Genomic DNA, 19,331 nt, shown 5'->3' with positions numbered 1-19,331 from the left:
AAAGCCCACAGCAGTTCTGTCAATGAGTGGGTATGAGTGTGTGAGTGTGTGTGCGTGTGTGTGTGTGCGTGTATGTGTGTGAGAGAGAAAGAGAGAGTGTGAGGGGAAGAATATGCCTATGGTGTGTCATTAATTCTTATTATTAAGATATGTGCATATGTGTGTGTGTGTGTGCTGGCATGTTTGTGTGCATGCATGCATAAGTGTGTGTATCTCTGTGTGTGAGTGTGCGTATCTGGTTACGGCTCTGCAAGGTTTTCCAAGGGCGAACATTTCACCATTACAAAAGTGGTACAATTATATTTTATGCATCTTTAGTAACTACATGTGTTGCACATGATGTAATTGGCCCCATTATGTTGTTAATAGCGGTCACCAGGGAGCAAACATGCATATATGCAATGGAGAATGTGAACGTTTTCTTCCAGAGCCCAATGTTCTCTGACTTCAGAGCAAGTGTTTATGAACACATACAGCAGAGAGTTGGATGCACCAGCACGGCATATAGGCCCTACCAGATGTGGGCCAATGAGACAATGGGACACTTTACCAACACCAAGAGGTAGTCTAAAAACTTTGATATAGTGTCTAAACTGGAAAAGAAACATTTGCATTCTGTCTTTTAGCCTCGTAAACACCTACACATTGTCCTCTAGGTGCTTCTCAGCCATTGGATGAAAACCAGGTTTTTAACTTGGCTTTGTTGCATTCGTATGAGCCAGGTTGCTGTCTTTGACATAGGCATAGTTTCTGCTCTATGTAATAGCGCTAACGGCATTAGCGTCTCATGTCCTGGGCGGGTAAAAAGAACGCATCCATGTGTTCTTATTCCTGACAATTAAAAAGCCAAATGACTTAATGAAAATAAAGGAGATTATCTCAATATGTAAGCTTCGGGGTCAAAGGGACAAAATGAGTGCAGGACAATGCAAAGGAGGACACCTGGTCACCCTAACTGCATGACTTGTGTGTGAGTTGTCCTCATGTTTGTGAATAAGCATATTCAGTGTTAGTAAGTAGTGTTTGTGTGTATTCATGTGTGTTGAAGTCACATTAAAATCATCTTGAGTGTCTACAGGGAGGTGCTGAAGTGTGTCACAGCATACCTATGAGGGTACTAGCATGGAACCACATTGAGTGAGTGTGACTGTCTCAGTGTACCCTAACTGTGCATGTGTGTATGGGTGTGTGTGTGTGTGTGTGTGTGTGTGTGTGTGTGTGTGTGTGTGTGAGTAATACTATGTTTGCATGCAAAAAGTATTGCAAGTCTGTGATTGTGTAACACTATGATTATGTATTTGTACATGTATAAGTATTTGTGTGTGCGTGTGTGTGTGTGAGTGTCAGGGGCCCACGCTCATGACTAATAGTGAGTGTGTCTGTGCATCCTGATGACCACGTGCGTGTGTGTGGAAGCTGCTACAGAGCCCAGCATTGTGTGAGCTCATATGGACAGAGACATCAGGCCTGTCCCCTGCCTCCTGTTGACCTGGGAAGCGGATGTGGGTTCTTAGTATCCGTCCTGTTGCTCATAGCCAAACACACGCACACACACACAAGGACACACACAGTCACTTGACTACAGCCAGGCCTCCCATCTGCATTACTAGATACTTCTGGCACAATATCTCAAACACACACACACACACACACACACACACACACACACACACACACACACACACACACACACACACACACACACACACACACACACACACACACACACACACACACACACACACACACACACACACACACACACACACAAACGCAAACCTTAAAAAATCTCATGAAAACAGGAATACTATGGCGAACAGGTCATAGTCACCACTCAAATAAAAAAATGTCTCATCCCTGACTATTCCTGGGAGTCCTGCATCCATCTCAGTGATAGAGAAAGACAGAAAGAGAGCGAGAGGGGAAAGGAGAGAGGCAGGACAGTGGTGCCTCCATAGTGAGTCAGACCAGGCAAGGCCAGGCCAGCGCAGGTTCAGCCTCAGGTTGGGAGGTTGGGCTAAATAAAGGCCCATTGTCGGGTGAGGAGATTGTGGGTAAGGTAGCTCTGGGGATGGGGAGGGGAGGGGGGGGGACGGGGGGTTAAGTGGAGAAGCTCTCTGCTTCCTGCCGCACACAGCTGATGCACTCTGGACCCCCTCTCGGGGACGGTCACACTCACTCACCAGAACACACACTTCCTCTGGCACCAGCCACACAAAGGCTACTGTACTCACACACACTCCAGAGAGGGCCGCAGCGTTACTGTGGGAGCGGAACCTTGGGTGAGAGTTGAGAGTTGACAGAGGGTGAGTGTGTGTGTATGTGTGGTTGGAGGGGTGAAAGAGACAGACAGAGAGCCACTGAGAAAGATCCACACAAGACAATACAGACAGAGCGGTGTGTGTGTGCTGTGTGTGTGTGTGTGTGTGTGTGTGTGTGTGTGTGTGTGTGTGTGTGTGTGTGTGTGTGTGTGTGTGTGTGTGTGTGTGTGTGTGTGTGTGTGTGTGTGTGTGTGTGTGAGTCTTTACGTACCTGGGCCGTTGAGAAAGTCTTTGATCTGCAGGGTGAGCAGAGGTGGGGGGATTCCTGTGCGGCTGTCTGCCTCTCCTGCTACCGTCTGCAGCCAGAACACACTGTAGTCCAGAGCCTCAGGGAGACTCTTCCCTGGGTCTGAGAGAGAGATAGAGAGAGAGAGAGAGAGAGAGAGAGAGAGGGGGAGGGGGAGAGAGAGAGAGAGAGAGAGAGAGGTGAGGATGGAGATAAAGGAGAGAGAAGGAGAGAGAAGGAGAGATGAGTTGAATAGACAGTGTCCAGACAAATTACAGCAGACAGCTATACAAGCTGTGACTCAGGAAGCTTTCAGCTATTCTTTTAAATGAGTGAAACTCTTCGTGTCAACGCGTGTTGGTAGTTAGTAATGACTTCTCTACAATAGAAAATAGCCCTATGCTCAGGTCTTCAGTGTAATAGTTACAGTCCAAAACACGACACCACACCATACAAGTGTGAAAGAAGGGGGGGGGGGGGGGTCTCACTGCTACAATGGTTCTTCAATAGACACAGTATAAATGAGCCTTATAGTAAAAGAACCACGGATACCGCCACACTCATAACACTGAGAACATCACACACTTTTGATAGAGCCTTGGGATAGAGCTTCATCTCTCATTCATTCCCTCCGCTCCTTACTCACCAATGCACTTGTAGCTGGGGGCCACGCCCTTGAGAGCGACGTCAAACACGGAGAGCTCCAGCCTCTGCTTGCGGTGGTGGCAGGAGAGCAGGGCGGAGGGCTGGAACACCTGCAGGTAGAGCAGCGGCTCCAGCAGGGCGTCCCCCACGCCCCTCCGCCCGGGCTGCCTCACCACCGTCACCCCCAGGGCCTGCCGCGCCGAGGAACGGCTGGGCACCTGGATGCTCTCCAGGGACAGCAGCCCCCCACCTGAGCGCCCCCCCACCACCACTGGAGGGGTGTTACTGTTCAGGATGTCCTCTGCGGTCAGCACAGAGAGGTCAGAGGTCACCGTGGCAGCAACAGCAGTGGGTGGGGGGGTGGAGGAGGGGTCAGAGGGGTGATCTCCCTCGGGCATGTTCAGGGCACTCTTGCTGGGGCGTTCGGCGACAGAGGTGGGGGTGTTGGCAGCGTGCGCCAGTTTGGGCACACGGGTGGAGGCGTAGGTCATGAGCGCGACGCGGCCGGCGGTGAGGAAGATGTCGAAGGGGATGAAGCTGAGGTTCTTGGTGATGGTGGGCTGGCGTGAGGGCCGGGCCAGACGGTGGTGGCTGGCGCCGCTCTGCTGCTCAATCTGCACAATGCGCAGGCGGGCGCTGTCACTGCCAAAGCCGCTGTCCTGGGCGCCGGCGCCACCTCCACCTCCGCCACCACCGCCGCTGCCAGCTCTGGGCTGAGACACACTCTCAGCCAGGCCGGGGGCAAAGGAGAGGGTGCTGTGCTGCTCCTGACTGCGTGCCTGTAACAGACACACACACAGAAGCATGTTAGCAGAGGAAAAGGTTACTGGAAGACTTTTTAATTACTTGCCTGGTCATGTATAGAGCTACACAGTGGTATAGAATATGGTACATAGTATGGTTTACGTAAAATGCCACATAATCATGCAGCAATTGCTAGAAACTAAAGGTTGTGGTCCCATTGCAGTGAATGATTTTTAAATTGCATGATGACAAATAAGTAAACGCTCATAAAAGGTGAGTAAACGCTGTTTTGTGATCAACAGCGTTTATGTGCGTTTCCCCTCCATTACACCCCTTGGTTGTAACTGTTAATTTGATGTTGTTTCAGTTTCAGTTGGCTGCAAATCACCCTCCTCAAAGATACAATAAAGTTGAGCTTGGTGCTAGAGGGCCATGATTGAACACTCTGTTTCAAATGATGTTTACGCCAAACATACTCTTGCAGAACCGAGGCGCACGCCTTTCGGCAATATAACCCTGAGGTCTCTATGGCGACACGTTTGAAATTCCACATAAATGAAGAGACCCCTCTAACATGAGTTTCTGCGGCCCAGACAGGAACAAAGGCAACTGTATGTGTCCCCTCAGAGCAACATAAGGTGCGTCACATCTGCAGTAAGGCGCAGATAACCGGCCCTGCCGTGCTACGACTCAAACGTAATGGGTGTAAGAGTTCACACATTAAACCTACGAGAGTGCTGGGGTTTAAAGGCCTACGTAACCTCGGCCTGTGCCATGGAGCAAAAAAAAAAATCAAATGAGTGTTTTACGCTGCGCTAAAGCCACGTAATGCCTTTGTTAACACGGGCTCCGGCTTTGTGATGACATCTGCTGAGTGATTCCACGCTCGTTACGCCAAGTGTTTTTAGTGTCGAACGTTTCCTCATTACACATGACATGCCAACTCAGAGTGTTAACAGGTGTGTGTCTGTGTGTGTGTGTGTGTGTGTGTGTGTGGGGGGGGGGGTTGGTGTCTATCCTGCACTGTACTGTCAAGCGCATCTTTGATTTAGGGATTGCCCAGTGCACCCCTCCTAGAGAGCTAAGCCCACTGCAGACCTGCTTCCTCAAAAGTGCACATTAAGCAGTCTTCATCTGTAACATGGTCGACAGGTGAACAACAAGACATCCTTTTAAGGCGCCATTCATGTAGCCTTCTGACTACCGGATTGTTCCCTGCTGTCTGACATTGGAAAACTTACTCTGTCGAAGCGCTACCAGTACTTCTCAGGAGTGTTGTAGGCTGCAGGTGTAAGTCGTGCTATTAGGCATACAAGCTACAAAGGTGGCTCTGTGTGAATGAGCTACTGGCTGGCATGAGACTGAGATGTAGAACGGCAGTGATGAGACACACACTCTTCCTGTGCCCTGCCTTGGATGCGCCCAGGCTCCACTCATCCCTCCAGCACATGGTGTCCATTAGCTCCTCTACTGAGCATGGGTCTACTGTGTGCTCACTGCACCCACTCCCCTCTGCCTGGATCTGTGTCTGTGTCTGTGTCTAGCCTTTCATACTCCCAAAGAACTGGTATAGACAGAGGTGGGTGAGTGTCAGTGTATGTATGGCGGTGTGTGAGAGAGTGTGTGTGTGCACGTTTTTGAGAGTGTGTGTGTGTGTGTCTGTGTGTTGAGTGTGTGGGTGAGATTGTACATGACGAGTGAGTGTGTGCGGGTATGTATATGCTAAGTGTGTGTGTATGAATGTGTGTATGTGTGTGTATGAGTGTGTGTGTGTTTGAGTGTGTGTGTGTGTGTGTGTGTTTGTGTAAGTGTGTGTGTGCGGTATGAGTGTGTGTGTCTCCGCAGTGGCGCAGATACTGTTTCAGACCTCCGGGCATCGACTCGGCACACTGGCAATGGATAAAACAGAATGCTTAACTTATTAGATATTTCCTACTCTAAACAGTGTCATCAAAGGCTAAAAACAAGAGGCCTGTCGAAGAGGCGAGGAGGATGGAAAAAAGGGAAGAGAGAGAAAGAGAAGGAGAGAGAAAAAAGAAAGAGAGAAAAAGCAGGAGAAAAAGAAAGAAAGAAAGAACAGCAAACGCAGGCGCTCATGCAGGGGTTGTGCCAGAAGCCCTCTCCTTTCCAACATAATGGAGAAGGGATGTGTGGCTTTTATTCTGGGGACCCTGTTTTTTTTTTTCACAGACGAAGACTTAGCAAGCTAAGATTTTCCGAGCGGCCTGGGAGGAAGCGGGTCTGCACAGAGCACTCCTGCATGTGTAGCCATGTGTCTCGCGTTAGGCCCCAACATGGACTTGGTGTGAGTGTGTGTGTGTGTGAGTGTGTGTGTGTGTTAGGGGCAGGGGGTGTGGGTGGGGGGCGAGGGGCATTCCGAAAAAGGTATCTGGTGGAGGCAAACATCCATCCACCTCCACTCCACTCCAAAATCGGTCTCTTCTTTGGAAAAAGGGGACAAATAAGCAGCACAGCTGCAGCGGAGATGAACCCTATGCTGGGGGAGAAACTGCCAGCGAACCCCCCACCCACCCCTGAAACCCTAAACCCTCCACCCCCCCTTTCCTCAGGAGCTTAAGCGCTACGGATGCAGACGCAATTACAGAGGAGTCCTCCGCTCCTTCTCTCCCTTCCCTCTCACTCTCTGGGCAATTTATATAAGACAAAGAAGTCCTCCATCATACTGATGAATTGCCACTTAAGCAGGGGATGCTTTGACATGAGAAAGAGAGAACGACGGAGAGAGCCACTTTTGGGGATGAAAGCTGCTGGAAACGAATTAGCGCAATTTAAAAGGCATATTACGCTCGATGTGCAATATTTCAAACCCAGCATCGTGGAACTGGGCATAAAAGGCCCGATCAAACAGAACCAGGCATGAATAACGGGCTGCTTGGTTCAAATAAAGTCACAATATAATCCCCTCTTGAATTATAATGCGCAGTGGGCATGACAACCACATGCACTTGCGTGAGGACATGCTGAATAGAGACACACACTTCACCTTCTGCCGACACGCATACACGCACACACACAAATGCACACACACTTACACAAATGCACGCACACACTGAAATGCACGCACACACTGAAACGCACACTTACACAAACGCACGCACTCACTGAAGCACACGTACACACACGCACAAACGCATGCACGCGTAAAAACACACAAACACCCCCACACACAGGGATGAAGTGGCCAACGCAAATACACAGCCAAATGTTAAGCCACTCATGTCAAAGCCACATAGTTGTGTGCTCAGAGACGCACGCACACACATTCCTCTCACAAATATGCACATTCACACACGCTCACGCTCACTCAAACACATTAATTTGTACGCTGTCTTAGTGTAGCACTGCCTTGCTTTCTCTCTCTCTCTCTCACACACACACACACACACACACACACACACACACACACACACACACACACACACACACACACACACACACACACACACACACACACACACACACACAAACACACAGAGACACACAATCTTTGGCTGCACACCCTCAAGCTCTCTCTCTCTCTCTCCCTCAAGCTCTCTCTCTCTCTCTCTCTCTCTCTCTCTCTCTCTCTCTCTCTCTCTCTCTCTCTCTCTCTCTCTCTGTTGTCCCCAGTGGTAAGGTGCTCAGGTAGAGCAGTGTGCTGTACAGCTTCTGCCAATTTATCTACTGACAGGAGGCAATAAATCCCCAACGCCAACACGTCAGCCTCGCCTTTAACCCCCCCCACCCCCAACCCCCCAGCCCAAATCCCATTTTCCAGCCATTACTCTGGACCCTGCAGATCCCCCCCCCCCCCCCCCCCAGTCTGCCACTGAAGCGTCCCCTCCAGCTCACTCCTCCGCTCCCAATCGCCCAAAGACCCCCGCGGCCAATCATGAGCTCATCCCTGCAGCGACGCGTAGCGCAGCACGGCGCAGCGCACACCAGAGCAGCACAGCAGAGAGCATACAGCACGCAGCCTACAGCAAGGCAACGAGGGACCGCTGATCCACACAGAGGAATGTGTGAAAGTGCCACCCACATTCACAGCGTCAGGAACATCTGGGCACATCTGCCTGAAATTTAACCCGGTTCAGTGTGTGTGTATGTGTGTGTGTGTGTGTGTGTGTGTGTGTGTGTGTGTGTGTGTGTGTGTGTCTGTGTGTGTGTGTCTGTCTGTGTGTGTGAAAAACAGAGAGAATAACAAAGCATAGTGGAGAGAGAAACATGAAGAAGTTGAAGAAAGAGTTGAGCACAAAGAGAATAAAATAGATCAAAGTAGGGAGAATAAACAGTTCAATAAGAACACAGACAAAGGGAGAGAGAGAGAGAGACGAGTATAGAGTGAGAGTGTGTGTGTGTGTGTGTGTATGTGTATGTGATAAAAAGTGTGTGTGTGCGTTTGTGTGAGTGTGTGCGATTCTGTGCGAGTGTGTGTGCGTCTATGCGTGTGAGTGTGTGTGAGCATGTGTGTGTGAGTGTGTGTGTGTTTCCTGAGGCTCCCTCACACCGTGGCTGGTGTCCAGTTGATGCTGCTCTTAGCTCACGGCCACGCATGCCACCCATATCTAGCGGGCAGCTCTGGGCGGTCTGACACGCCTGCTGTTTTTACAGTGCCACGCTCCATTTGAGGCGACCGCGCTTGCTGTGCATCACGCGCCCTCTGAGCACGCTGGCTGCCGTTTGAAGGCCTCGGAGCGCGCTGGGGGAACATCTTATTGTCGTCTCCACAGCTGCGCCGGTCAGCATGTGCAGTCACTGGGCAACACTAAACAAATACAAATGACACCAGCGCCAGGGCTTACTGTTGCCTTCAGAGATGGCGGGAGAGAGAGAGAGAGGGAGGGGGAGAGAGAGAAAGAGAGAGATTAAGAGAGAAAGAAAGGGAGAGAGAGAGAGAGTCAGGAAGAGAGCCATGTCTCTGTGTTCCATATGTATGGAGCAACAGTGTGTTCCTCTCTCTCTTTGAGTGTGTGTGTGTGAAGTGTGTGTGTGATGTCTTGACAAACTGACAGACTTTGCCGGTGGCGAGGGTGACGTCAGTGGGGTATCATTTTGTGCTGTCGTCGTTGGAGAGGTGACTGCTGGGCCGCAGCATGAGGGGACACCGTGTGTGTGTGTGTGTGTGTGTGTGTATGTGTGTGTATGTGTGTATGTTTGTGTGTGGAGGAGGGCCAGTGACATTGTTAGTGAAGGAGGACGTAGCCACAGGAGAGGAAGTTATTGAAGTTACATCATCAGCCAGTGGGACACTGGAGCAGAGGGGTCATTTAATTTAGCCTCACTCTAAAGACAACACCACAGAGAGTGAAAGAGGGAGGGATGGAGAGAGAGGGTGAGAGAGTAGGAGCGAAAGAGAGAGAGAGATGAGCTGACAGTAATGTAGAGGTTCGGTGCTGAGTGAGAGAGATCATATAATTGACCTCTTTGGACAATGAGAAGAGATAGACACAGAGGGGGAGAGAGAAAGAGAGAGGCCGATAAGAAGAAAGCAACAAAGAAGAATGACCGAATCAGAGAATGGAGAGATAACAAGAAAAGCAGCAAAAGAATAGAAAAGAAGTGTGTGAGGCCGAGACAGAGCTGCAGTGAGACTGTGAGTGTGTCAGTGATGACCTCAGATGTGGGAAGAGCCCCTGCTGAGTGAACAGAGCGGGCTGCTACGGGAAACTGCCTGGCAGCTGCCTCCGCCAACACTGCCCTACCTTGCCCTGCATGAACCCAGCAGTGGGCACAGAGTACGTTGGCATAGGGGGCACTGCCAGTCCCTTTGCTTGCTTGCTCTCCCTCTCCCCAATAATAACAACATGTGGATGCGATGGCAAGGGCATGGTCCACATCTCAGCTCTGCAAACACAGCAGGCCTCAAATCAACTCAACCCCTCTTTGAAGAAAAAGCGCAAAACGATAGTAAAGGCATGAAAAAAAAAATAGGCGAACGCCATTAAAGACCACAATTCATTTTCAAATGTTCTGGAAGTCGCCGGAGGAGGAGGCGGGGGGGGTGGAGTTGGAATTTATGATATGAAGTCATTTCTGCCTTTGAGAGCCTTTGAGTGGCCCCCGGCCCCAAGAGGGGTGAAAGGGTTTAGGGTGGAGGGGTGGGGGGGCATATTAGCGGAGTGAACTCTGCTCTGGTAACAAAGGCAACCTGCTCTGTACTTCTGCTGAACCACAACAAAGCCTGGGAGAGGCGGGTCGTGAACCGGGCCAGCACCGGGGTGCAGCGTGGTTCACAGCGACTGTCAGCAGAACTGCACGGGCCGGCGCCAGCGACGGGACACAGTACAGAGACACGGACCCAAAAGCAGACACTCAGAACCCCGGCCCTCCGGCCGCACCCCCAGATGTGTGTGAGACCAAGGGAGAGAAAGGGAGAGACAGAGACGGAGAGAGAGAGATAAAGATGGAGAGAGAGAGGGAGAGAGATACATAAAGGTAGAGCAAGACTGAGAACCAAGGCACAAGAGATTGAGAGATAGTGAGAGAAAGAGAGAGAGAGAGAGAGAGAGAGAGAGAGAGAGAGACAGAGGGAGAGATGAAGGGGGGAGGGAGCAAGAGAGAAAGAGTGATGGAAGTAAGGAGGAAGAGAGAAGGAAAGACAGAGGCCTTGAGAGGACAGCCCCGGTCTGTCTCCTGCTGTTTGTGTGTGGAGTTCCGGCGCGCTGTGCAGGAATGGGAATAATAACCAAACCCTAATATTTTCCTGACGTGTCAAGGCTTTGCTTTTGTTCGCTGATGCCACAGTTGGACAGGGAATACAAAACATCCGATGACAGTAATAATTCGAGCATGTCCACATTCCCCAGGCCTTCGGTCAGGCCTCTCTCTCTGTCAGTCTCTCTCCCTCTTTCTTTCTTTCTTTCTTTCTTTCTTTCTCTCCCTCTCTCTCTCTCTCTTTTTTTCTCTATTTCTCTCTAAATTTTGTCTTCCATTCTTAGAACACGTCAGACGCTCAGGATCCAAACCGCTCAGGAACCAAACCGCTCAGGATCCGTCTTCCTGTCAGGGAGAGACTGCATGAAGGAATGAAAAAGCGAGAGAGAAAGAAAGAAAGAGAGCGAGAGAGAGGAAAGCATAGGCTGAGAAGAGGCAGAGTAGGAGTGTGAGTGAAGGAACGAGAAGAAGAAGAAGAAAGAAGAAGAGTGAGAGAGGGAAAAGAGTAGAGAGAGAGCAAGGAGGGAGAAAAGAGCGAGAGGAAGGGAACAGAGAAGAAAAATGGAAAGAGAAGAAAGACTGAGCGAGGGAGAACAACAACCAAAAAAAAAGGGCCCCCTTGTTTGTTCATGTGTTGTGCGGTTTGGCAGGAGCCGTGGTGCAGAAACAAAGGCAGGATGATAAAACCTGCAGCCGTAAAAGTGATGGGATGGCAGGGAGCAGAGCACTGAGTCAGAGCAGGCCTCTCTGTGGGAACACCAGCACAGACCAGGCAGCAGCAGCACTGTTACACAGAGGAGAGGAGGAGGAGGAGGAGGAGGAGAGGACAGAAGGAGAGGAAGAGAGAAGGACAAGGAGGAGGAGAGAGGAGAGGAGGAGAGGAAGAGAGAAGAGGAAAGGAGAAGAGAGAAAAAGAGGCTGGGAGAGGAGTAGACAGGAGACAAGATGGGAGCAGAGAACAGAAGAAGAGGAAAGGAGAAAAGAGGAGAAGGAAAGGAGACAAGAGGAGAAGAAAAGGCTGGAAAGGAGAAGAAGAGAGGAGAAGAGAGGAGAGGAGAGGAAAGGAGAGAAGAGACGAGAAGCAGGCTGCGGGAGGCAACACGGACCTGCTCTCTCCCTACCCACCGCACAAGAGCTTGGCCCTGCAGGCGGCCTTGAGTTGATTACAAACATTTTGCCACACAGAACAAGCAGTAAAATTAAAACAAAATTGAGAAAAGCAGGAAAGATGGGTCTGCTCAATGTCAGAAGAGAAACCCCATGCACCATAGCTGGCTGAGCAGCACTGCAGAGCGAGGGGAGGCTGGATCTCCCATGATCCTCTCTGGAAGTCTGTAGAAATCCGCCATACCTCAATCCTTTCCTCTATCCGCCCTGTTCCCGAACTTGAATGGCCCCTGTGGTTCTAATTGTGGTGACTCAGGAAGGATCATAAAGTTAGTCTACGCAGACCAAACTACAAGCCACAAAACAAATCTCGTGTACCCGTACGCGCTTTTACGTTCCCTGCATCAGTTGATTCGAATTACACAGCATGCCTGATGTGTGTTGTGCATGGCAAACCTCTGAACAGAGCCAGTTTACTATCCCCATGCCTTTGTGAGCTGACTCGCAGGAGTTGTAGCATGCATTACAAGCCTGTGTTAAAATGTCGTCTTGGAGCAAAAATTAGCCAAAACATTGCAAGGCTTTGTAAAAAAAAACAGCCAAAAAATAGGGGCCGAAAATGAGTTTGGTCTGCTTGAGGTATTTCAATATGATATAGAGATAATTCAAACCATTTCCACGGTTTTGTGGGTCCTCATAAACACTTGGCGCAGAAATGACCATCTTCACTGCAGAGGGGCAGTGACTGAATTTTTACATGCAATCTGGCCGATCACAGACTCTATACGGCATAGATATCACATTATAAAGAAACAGAAGTAATAAAGTCAAATATGAAAAGCTTCAGACACAGTATCGCAAGAACAGATCCAGATGGCGGGCGTTGGGAGATTTTTTTTCTGGCAGCGCCATTGGCCCTTTATACACAATTCCATGCCCCCGTCCAAATGAAACCCTAGTCTTCTGCCATTGCACACATTTTTGGGAGACAATGAAGCTCTAATCCATGCCGCCGAGACCCTGATGGATCCAGAGGTGCGAGAGAGGAAGGGGGGGGGGGGGGGGGGGGGGGATATTTAATTGCACAGTCACAGGCCCGGCCGGTAAGGACTCCTTTTCCAGTGAGAAACACAGAGCAGCGAGAGCAGCAGCAGAGTAAGAGACAAAGGGGGAGCGGGAAAAAGAGAGAGAGAGAGAGAGAGAGAGAGAGAGAGAGAGAGAAAACAACTGGCTCTTATTAGCAAAGCCCATTCATATTTAGGTTTCAAATTTGTGTCTGGGTAATTTTCTAATCTAATATTCAGTGCGCTGTGTTTACACATGCCGGAGGTCCCTCTGAGAGGTGGGCTCTGGCAGAGATGTTGACACTCAAGGGTTTGGAAGACACGGGAGGGGAGGATGTCAGCGAGAAGGTCCTGCCATTAGCCATCCCCATGCATGGCGAAACAACGAGGGCTAAAAAAAAACAGACAAGAGAGACACTGGGCTTCAAAGAGCCAAACCCACACTGCATCAGAATGCAGGCAGGGAGAGACTAACCTCCAGGATTGGGTTACGAATTCCAAATGACTTATTAGCTTAACGTCATGAAATTGGGGGTGGGGGGTGGGTTGGATGCGGCAGTGTTTTTCAACAAACAACATAAGAGAGGCTTGACAATGCTGTGGGTTTGATTTTTGGTGAATCCCACCAAAACGGCAGACGTCTGTGACTTCAAACGGGACCGCGTTCTCCCCATTAGGTCATGGAATGCCTGTTCCCCGCACACGCTCTGCAGTTCCGCAGGTCTGCTTTAGTTACAAGAGTCGAGAAACAGCAACGCGAGATGGCGTCGGGGGATGGGGGGACAAGGTTGAACCGAGGGTTAGAACCGGAGCACGGACGGGTCTCGGGAGTGCCCTGCGGACTTGCGCCGAGAAACTGTTATGATTCGGCCGCTGGGACCCCCGTGAGGGAGAGACGGTAGAGATGAGAGCAAAGCGCTCTGTTGGCAAATGCGTTGTTTAGAGGAACGGAATTAGAAGTAGAGAAGGACGAGAAACAATCTTCCTTTAATTTAAGCTTGGAAGAGGGCCCAGCACTGATGGATGAGAGGGGGTTTCAAGTGATGAAGTACTGGCTGGAGAGGTGCTAAAATTACAGTTCCCGAAATGAGGATCAGCAATCAGTTAACACTGACAGGCAAGATAAGATGGATAGCCCTGAAACAACTCTGCATAATAGTCCTCTTTGGTGTCAACAATAACATACCGATAGGCCTCTGGTTTACATGACCCCATTAGAATCTCTGGAGTTGATTCAGGCCTTCACGCGGACAGATAAACACACATCTCACCTTGATTGGTACTGTAGGTCAATTTCCTGAGAGGGGGAAGAGTAACCTTGTTCTGCACTCCCACTGCAAACAAGTGAAGAACAGGAACCTGGCCACGGGGTCAGCCATGGTGATACCGTAACAGCCAGAGGGGAAGAGGAAGTCACATCTCAGTCATCATTTTTAAGTGGGCAGACGGCTTGCTAGCGAGAGAGGCTGGCGGGAGAGTAACTCAAGCCTCACAAGGCAGGGAAACACACACCCGGCTACATTTATTCACCTGTTATTGTAAAAGTGCGAGCCTGCTTACACAGGTGGAGGGTGTTTTTTTTCTCCTCCTTGCCTTTCGCTGCATGAGCAGGGGCTCGGGCAATCAAACCAAACATGCCGCTGACTGAGTTTTTGTGTTTTACTGCTCCCCCGAGTGGGTGACCCCATTTCCCCCCCTGCCTAGAGAAGAGAAAGGAAGGGGGCGGGAGGGGGCAACACCATACCACACCCCCCTCCTCACCTGAGCCCCGAAACCAGAGCTGCGGGGTCACGACGGGGTCCGTGCGCCTCTCCTCAAAGGCTACGTTTGTTTCCCCTTTAACGCGATTTCAGGCTTGCCGATTTTATCTGGAGTTTCACGCCAATTTTGACAAACCGATACGAGCAGGCGATTCAGCTGCTACTGATCTCAAATAGATCGGATTACCGGGGTGAATTGGAGAATGCGCCACGCCAGTGCCCTGAGAGGGGTCCGGGGCCGAGCGATCTGGCGCTGAGGGTCGGAGGTAAGGTGAACTGTTTTGACTGCCTGTCAATTAACAGTTGATTTTCGTATGAGGGGTCACTGAGCACCTTTTCAGGAGAGGCGGAGAGGGAGGGGGTGGGCTAGAAAAAGACAAAAAAAGAATGTCTCAGAGATATGGTTTCATAACAATAATGGGGGCAGGGCAACTCTGACACAACCAAAGAAAATGTGAAGATATTACAAAGACAAACTGAAGCAATTCACTTACTTACCATACGAGTGTTGAAGAATTGAGCGAGACCAAGTGGAGAGATGGCGAGGGCATATTTATTATTGCACCTTACAGTGAAAGGGGGTTGCGGGTTAGGGAAAATACTCAGGACTAGCACAGCAGCTATCGTGGGCCTGTAAGCGATAGGCCTCTCGGAGGGTTAACAGGCACCTCAGCGGTCTGCCCTGACCTCCTCATTCCTATCTGCAACAACGACAACTGCTGCCAACTCGTCCAGGTGCCTCCGAAGCCTGGTTATCTAACACACCGCAGTCTCAGCCAGATGTCAAGCTGATTTTAAATACAGCGTTAAGATTGAGCTGCAGAACAAACTCAAGCTTCTTTATAACTAATCTTATAGCCGTGTAGTCGTGAGGTGACTGGAAAGAATTCACTCTCGACGCCCTCGCGCTTACCTCACTAACCCAGCCCCCTGACCTTTGACCCCCGAGGGCAGGGGCTGGAATAGGCAGCTGACCCCAGAATCCATTACAGGTTGACAGGGTTTAAATAGCTTGAGCTCTCAATCTAGACAAACACGGCACACGCGGTTAGAATTCGGGGAATGCGCCGGGGATGGAATTAATATGGTTTACTTTCGGCAGCGGATTGGCACGAATCGTGACAACAGACATGAGTCCAGGGCCTGGCCGCAAGTCATATGGAAAGTGTTTTTCTGGAGAGGGGCATATTGATCTTCGTGGCAAATGGGAGAGAGGTGGCTCTGTGTGGGGAGAAGACATGGCCAACTAACACACAAACACACATTAAATCCCTGGCCCAGACATGAAGCTGATGATAAACCACAGAAACGGCAAAATATGTTTTTTTGCAAATAATATCGAAGGGAGACAGTGATAGATCCTACTAACACACAGACTCACACACAGACTCTCTCTCTCTCACACACTCTCACACACACACACACACACACACACACACACACACACACACACACACACACACACACACATACACACACACATATACACACACACACACACACACATTGCAGTGGCAGAGTAGTGAGAGGGGACATTTGTTCTCACTTGCTTCACCTCTGCTGTCCTGTGGTGCTGGGGCTCGCGTGAGACTGCGGCGCTCTCTGCTCTAAGGCCGTGCGTGGAGGACCACTAGGAGGTAAGACCATAATCTCCGAACTGTCATGTTAGATCTTCCAGAGTGAAGGCCACTGCTATCAGGCGGCCAGGCCGCGAGGCACAATGTTTCTATGTGTGTGACTGCGGTGTGACTGGAATGGCAGAGGGCTTTCCACAGCGCTGGGTGAGCCAATGAACTGCACCACTGCTTGTGACGTTAGAGATCTGATTCAGAGGCTCCTTCATGATGGCAGCCCAGGTTCAATGTGTGTTTGTGTGTGTGTGTGTGTGTGTGTGTGTGTGTGTGTGTGTGTGTGTGTGTGTGTGTGTTAGTTTGTGTGAGATGAGTGGAGAGATATCTGCAGCAATGGGTAAGGTCGTAACTGCACCACTGCTTGTGCGGTGAGACATCTGATTCAAACCCTCCTAATGATGGCAGTCCAGATTCGGCAAGGAGCAATGCCCATCCCACTGAAACGTGTGTGTGTATGTTTGATGAGCTGAGGGGTGGGTGGTGAGGTGCTTCTACAAAACACTAATTCATCATTTTCTTTAATGCCCTGGTTTACTGTAAAGAACAAAATGTGCTGCTCTGAACTATGGGACTGTTTATCTAGGGATGTCACTGGAACATATGGGTGTTTCCCAGCTCTCTCTTTCTTTCTCTCTCTCTCTCTTCACACTCACTTGCTCCATTTCTCTCTCTTCTCCTGTCTCAGCCTCAGGTTGGCCATTGCTGAGATGTTTGGGAAAGCATGTCACTGCAGCAGCGTCATGGCTGCATGTGAATTCACCCAGCCAGACCTTCCACTAGCGAACCACTGCCCAGGGCATGCAGTATGGACAGCCTCTACCATATGGCCGAGAGCATGCAGTGTGGACGGCCTCTACCATAAGATTCAGAGCATGTAGTGTGGACAGCCTTTACCATACGGCCCAGAGCATGCAGTGTGGACGGCCTCTACCATAAGGTTCAGAGCATGTAGTATGGACGGCCTGAGTCTGCCATGAGGCCCAAACGTGAGGCAGCTGATTTGGCAAGGCAAGGCAAGAGCAGGCTGGTACCTATTAGTGTAAAAGTACTCTACCTCCGTGCCAAATTAAGGGTGGCATCCTAAAAATCATCAGGCATCAAAAACGTCCCCACATTCAGACACTTTTTCTCTCCCACACACACACACACACACAATGACACACTCACACACTCAAATCTGTCTTGTCAGCTGTTCACAAAACAGTCACAAAGAAGTCCCACTGGCAGCAAATGAAACGACTGGGGACTTCAAACAGGGGGAAAGCTACAACAGGAATGTGGGGAGCATGTGTAAGTCTCAGGGCGTCAGGAGAGAGAAGGAGAGAAAACGATGGAGATGGAGATGGAGATGGAGGGGGTGGTGAGGACTGAGTGCGGGTACAACACCGATGACAGAACCGAGGACCGAGTTATTCATAGCACCAGGCTTCCCCCCGCACTCTGGGAACAGTCCGCTTTAACCATGAAACGTGCAATAAAGACTCATGGGGATGGAATGCCTATTGTTGCAAAGGCCTAGTAAAATGATACGGCAAGGCATTAATTATCCCAGGGCCGTGTTTTTTTCCCCTGGTGGATGTTGAGCGTACGCGGGAGCAGAGTTGGACGGGACCGGGGAGATCGGACCAGACGCAGGGAGGGACCCTGACAGGTTCTCAGTGACGCGAGGTGAGCTGCAGGAGCCTGCACAGTGCTGTCAGAACACGGGCTTTGAAGTCGGGGAGACATGGTCCAGTCCCGTTGCACCGGGCCCTATATGCCGACTGACCAGGATCCCTGAGATTAATCATTAGCGTTTGGGGTGGGGAGAGGATCGGAGAGCGAGCGGATTCATCAACGGGAATCAGAACCGGGACACTTGGCAGGATGTCGACTGCAGAGCTGCAGCAGGTCTGTTTTAGTGTGTGAGACCTAGATATGACTCTGGCACCACCAATGAGAGCAAAGGACAGAGATAGAGAGAGAGAGAGAGACCCTCTAAAAGATGATTCAATGACTCAAGCCCTGCACGCTTTGGAGCAGAGCTCCTCCAGTTGTTCCACTGACACGTCCATCTGAGCGTGCTCGGTCTGCAGGCAGCTGGATAAACTGGACAGCTTGACAGGTCCTTGTTGTGCAGGCAGCGATTGGCTGCTTTAGAGCCCGATGGGGATGCTGTTTGGGATGATCTCGCAACACACACACAAACCTCCCGTGGTGTGTGAGAGCTGTTTGGGATGATCTGCCCACACACCACACACACATATTGCCCGCCACGCTAGGCAGTGCCAGTGGAATGACTGGCAAGTCTGCAGGGCTCACGGCCCTCAGGGAACGACAATGACAGCTGGGCCTGGTGGTCCTCCAGCAGATGTCCCAGCATGCCCTTGGGTTGTGTGTATGACTGGGGCGAGTTTTATGGATTCATTTCTGACACACACAGGGACAGACTCACTCAGGTCTTGTGTACTGTACACCCACCAAACAAGTCTCAAGAAAGCTGCAGTGGAGTGGTAGGTAGACAGAAAAAAAGAAAGAGGGAGAGAGAGAGGGCGAGAGAGAGAGAGAGAGAGAATGACATATAAAGAGAATAAAAAAGAGAAAGACAGAGAAAGAGCACATCAGTGCCAGAACTCGTCCCTTCAAAACAAACTCATTAGAGAGAGCAATAAAAGCCAGCTGTCAGAGGAGGCTGTCTCACAGCACAGCAGAACCCAGCAGCACATAACAGCCCAGTGCCCGGCGAGCGATTCCTCACTTCACCTCAACATACACAGTCATGCCCACTGATGTTCCCTCTATCAGAGGAGCGCCGACACTTGCAGGTAGATGGCTGGATTCACTAGTCCTCTCAACTCTTTACTAAGGCTGCAGGAAACAACTGATGTTGACTACTATGTGCAGAGAGTACTGTGAGGAGTTCTTCAACTCTATAATGAATATAACGATATGCTGATATATATGTATATATGATATATGATATGCTGATACCAGAAACATCCAGCTTCCCACTATATGAACTGGTTTAGTTCTGCTTTATGGAAGTCTGAGGTGAAGAGGAACCCGGAGCACTGGCAAAACAGCAGAGCTGTGAATAAGCTATTCCCTCCACAGCCACTAGAGGGCCCTGCAGTCTGAGCAATGCAGCAAGGCGCCGGTGAGCAGAGGTGGAGGCAGGGATGACCCTGCATCCCTGTGCT

At 50.3% G+C, this 19,331-nt stretch overlaps 1 protein-coding gene across 1 annotated transcript in view; it reads right to left on the bottom strand.

Moving 5' to 3' along the window:
• The window catches only part of vps13b (vacuolar protein sorting 13 homolog B), a 338,610-nt gene that overhangs the window by 84,907 nt on the left and 234,372 nt on the right, over window positions 1-19,331 (bottom strand). Inside the window, 2 exon segments of the mRNA XM_080857284.1 lie at window positions 2,533-2,670; window positions 3,194-3,959. Coding sequence (XP_080713410.1) covers window positions 2,533-2,670; window positions 3,194-3,959 — 904 coding nt within the window.

The sequence above is a fragment of the Sprattus sprattus genome, assembly GCF_963457725.1.
Source record: "Sprattus sprattus genome assembly, chromosome: 19".
Classification (NCBI taxonomy): domain Eukaryota; kingdom Metazoa; phylum Chordata; class Actinopteri; order Clupeiformes; family Clupeidae; genus Sprattus; species Sprattus sprattus.
The sequence above is the reverse complement of the archived record's forward strand: the minus strand, read 5'-3'. Positions and strand labels throughout refer to the sequence as shown.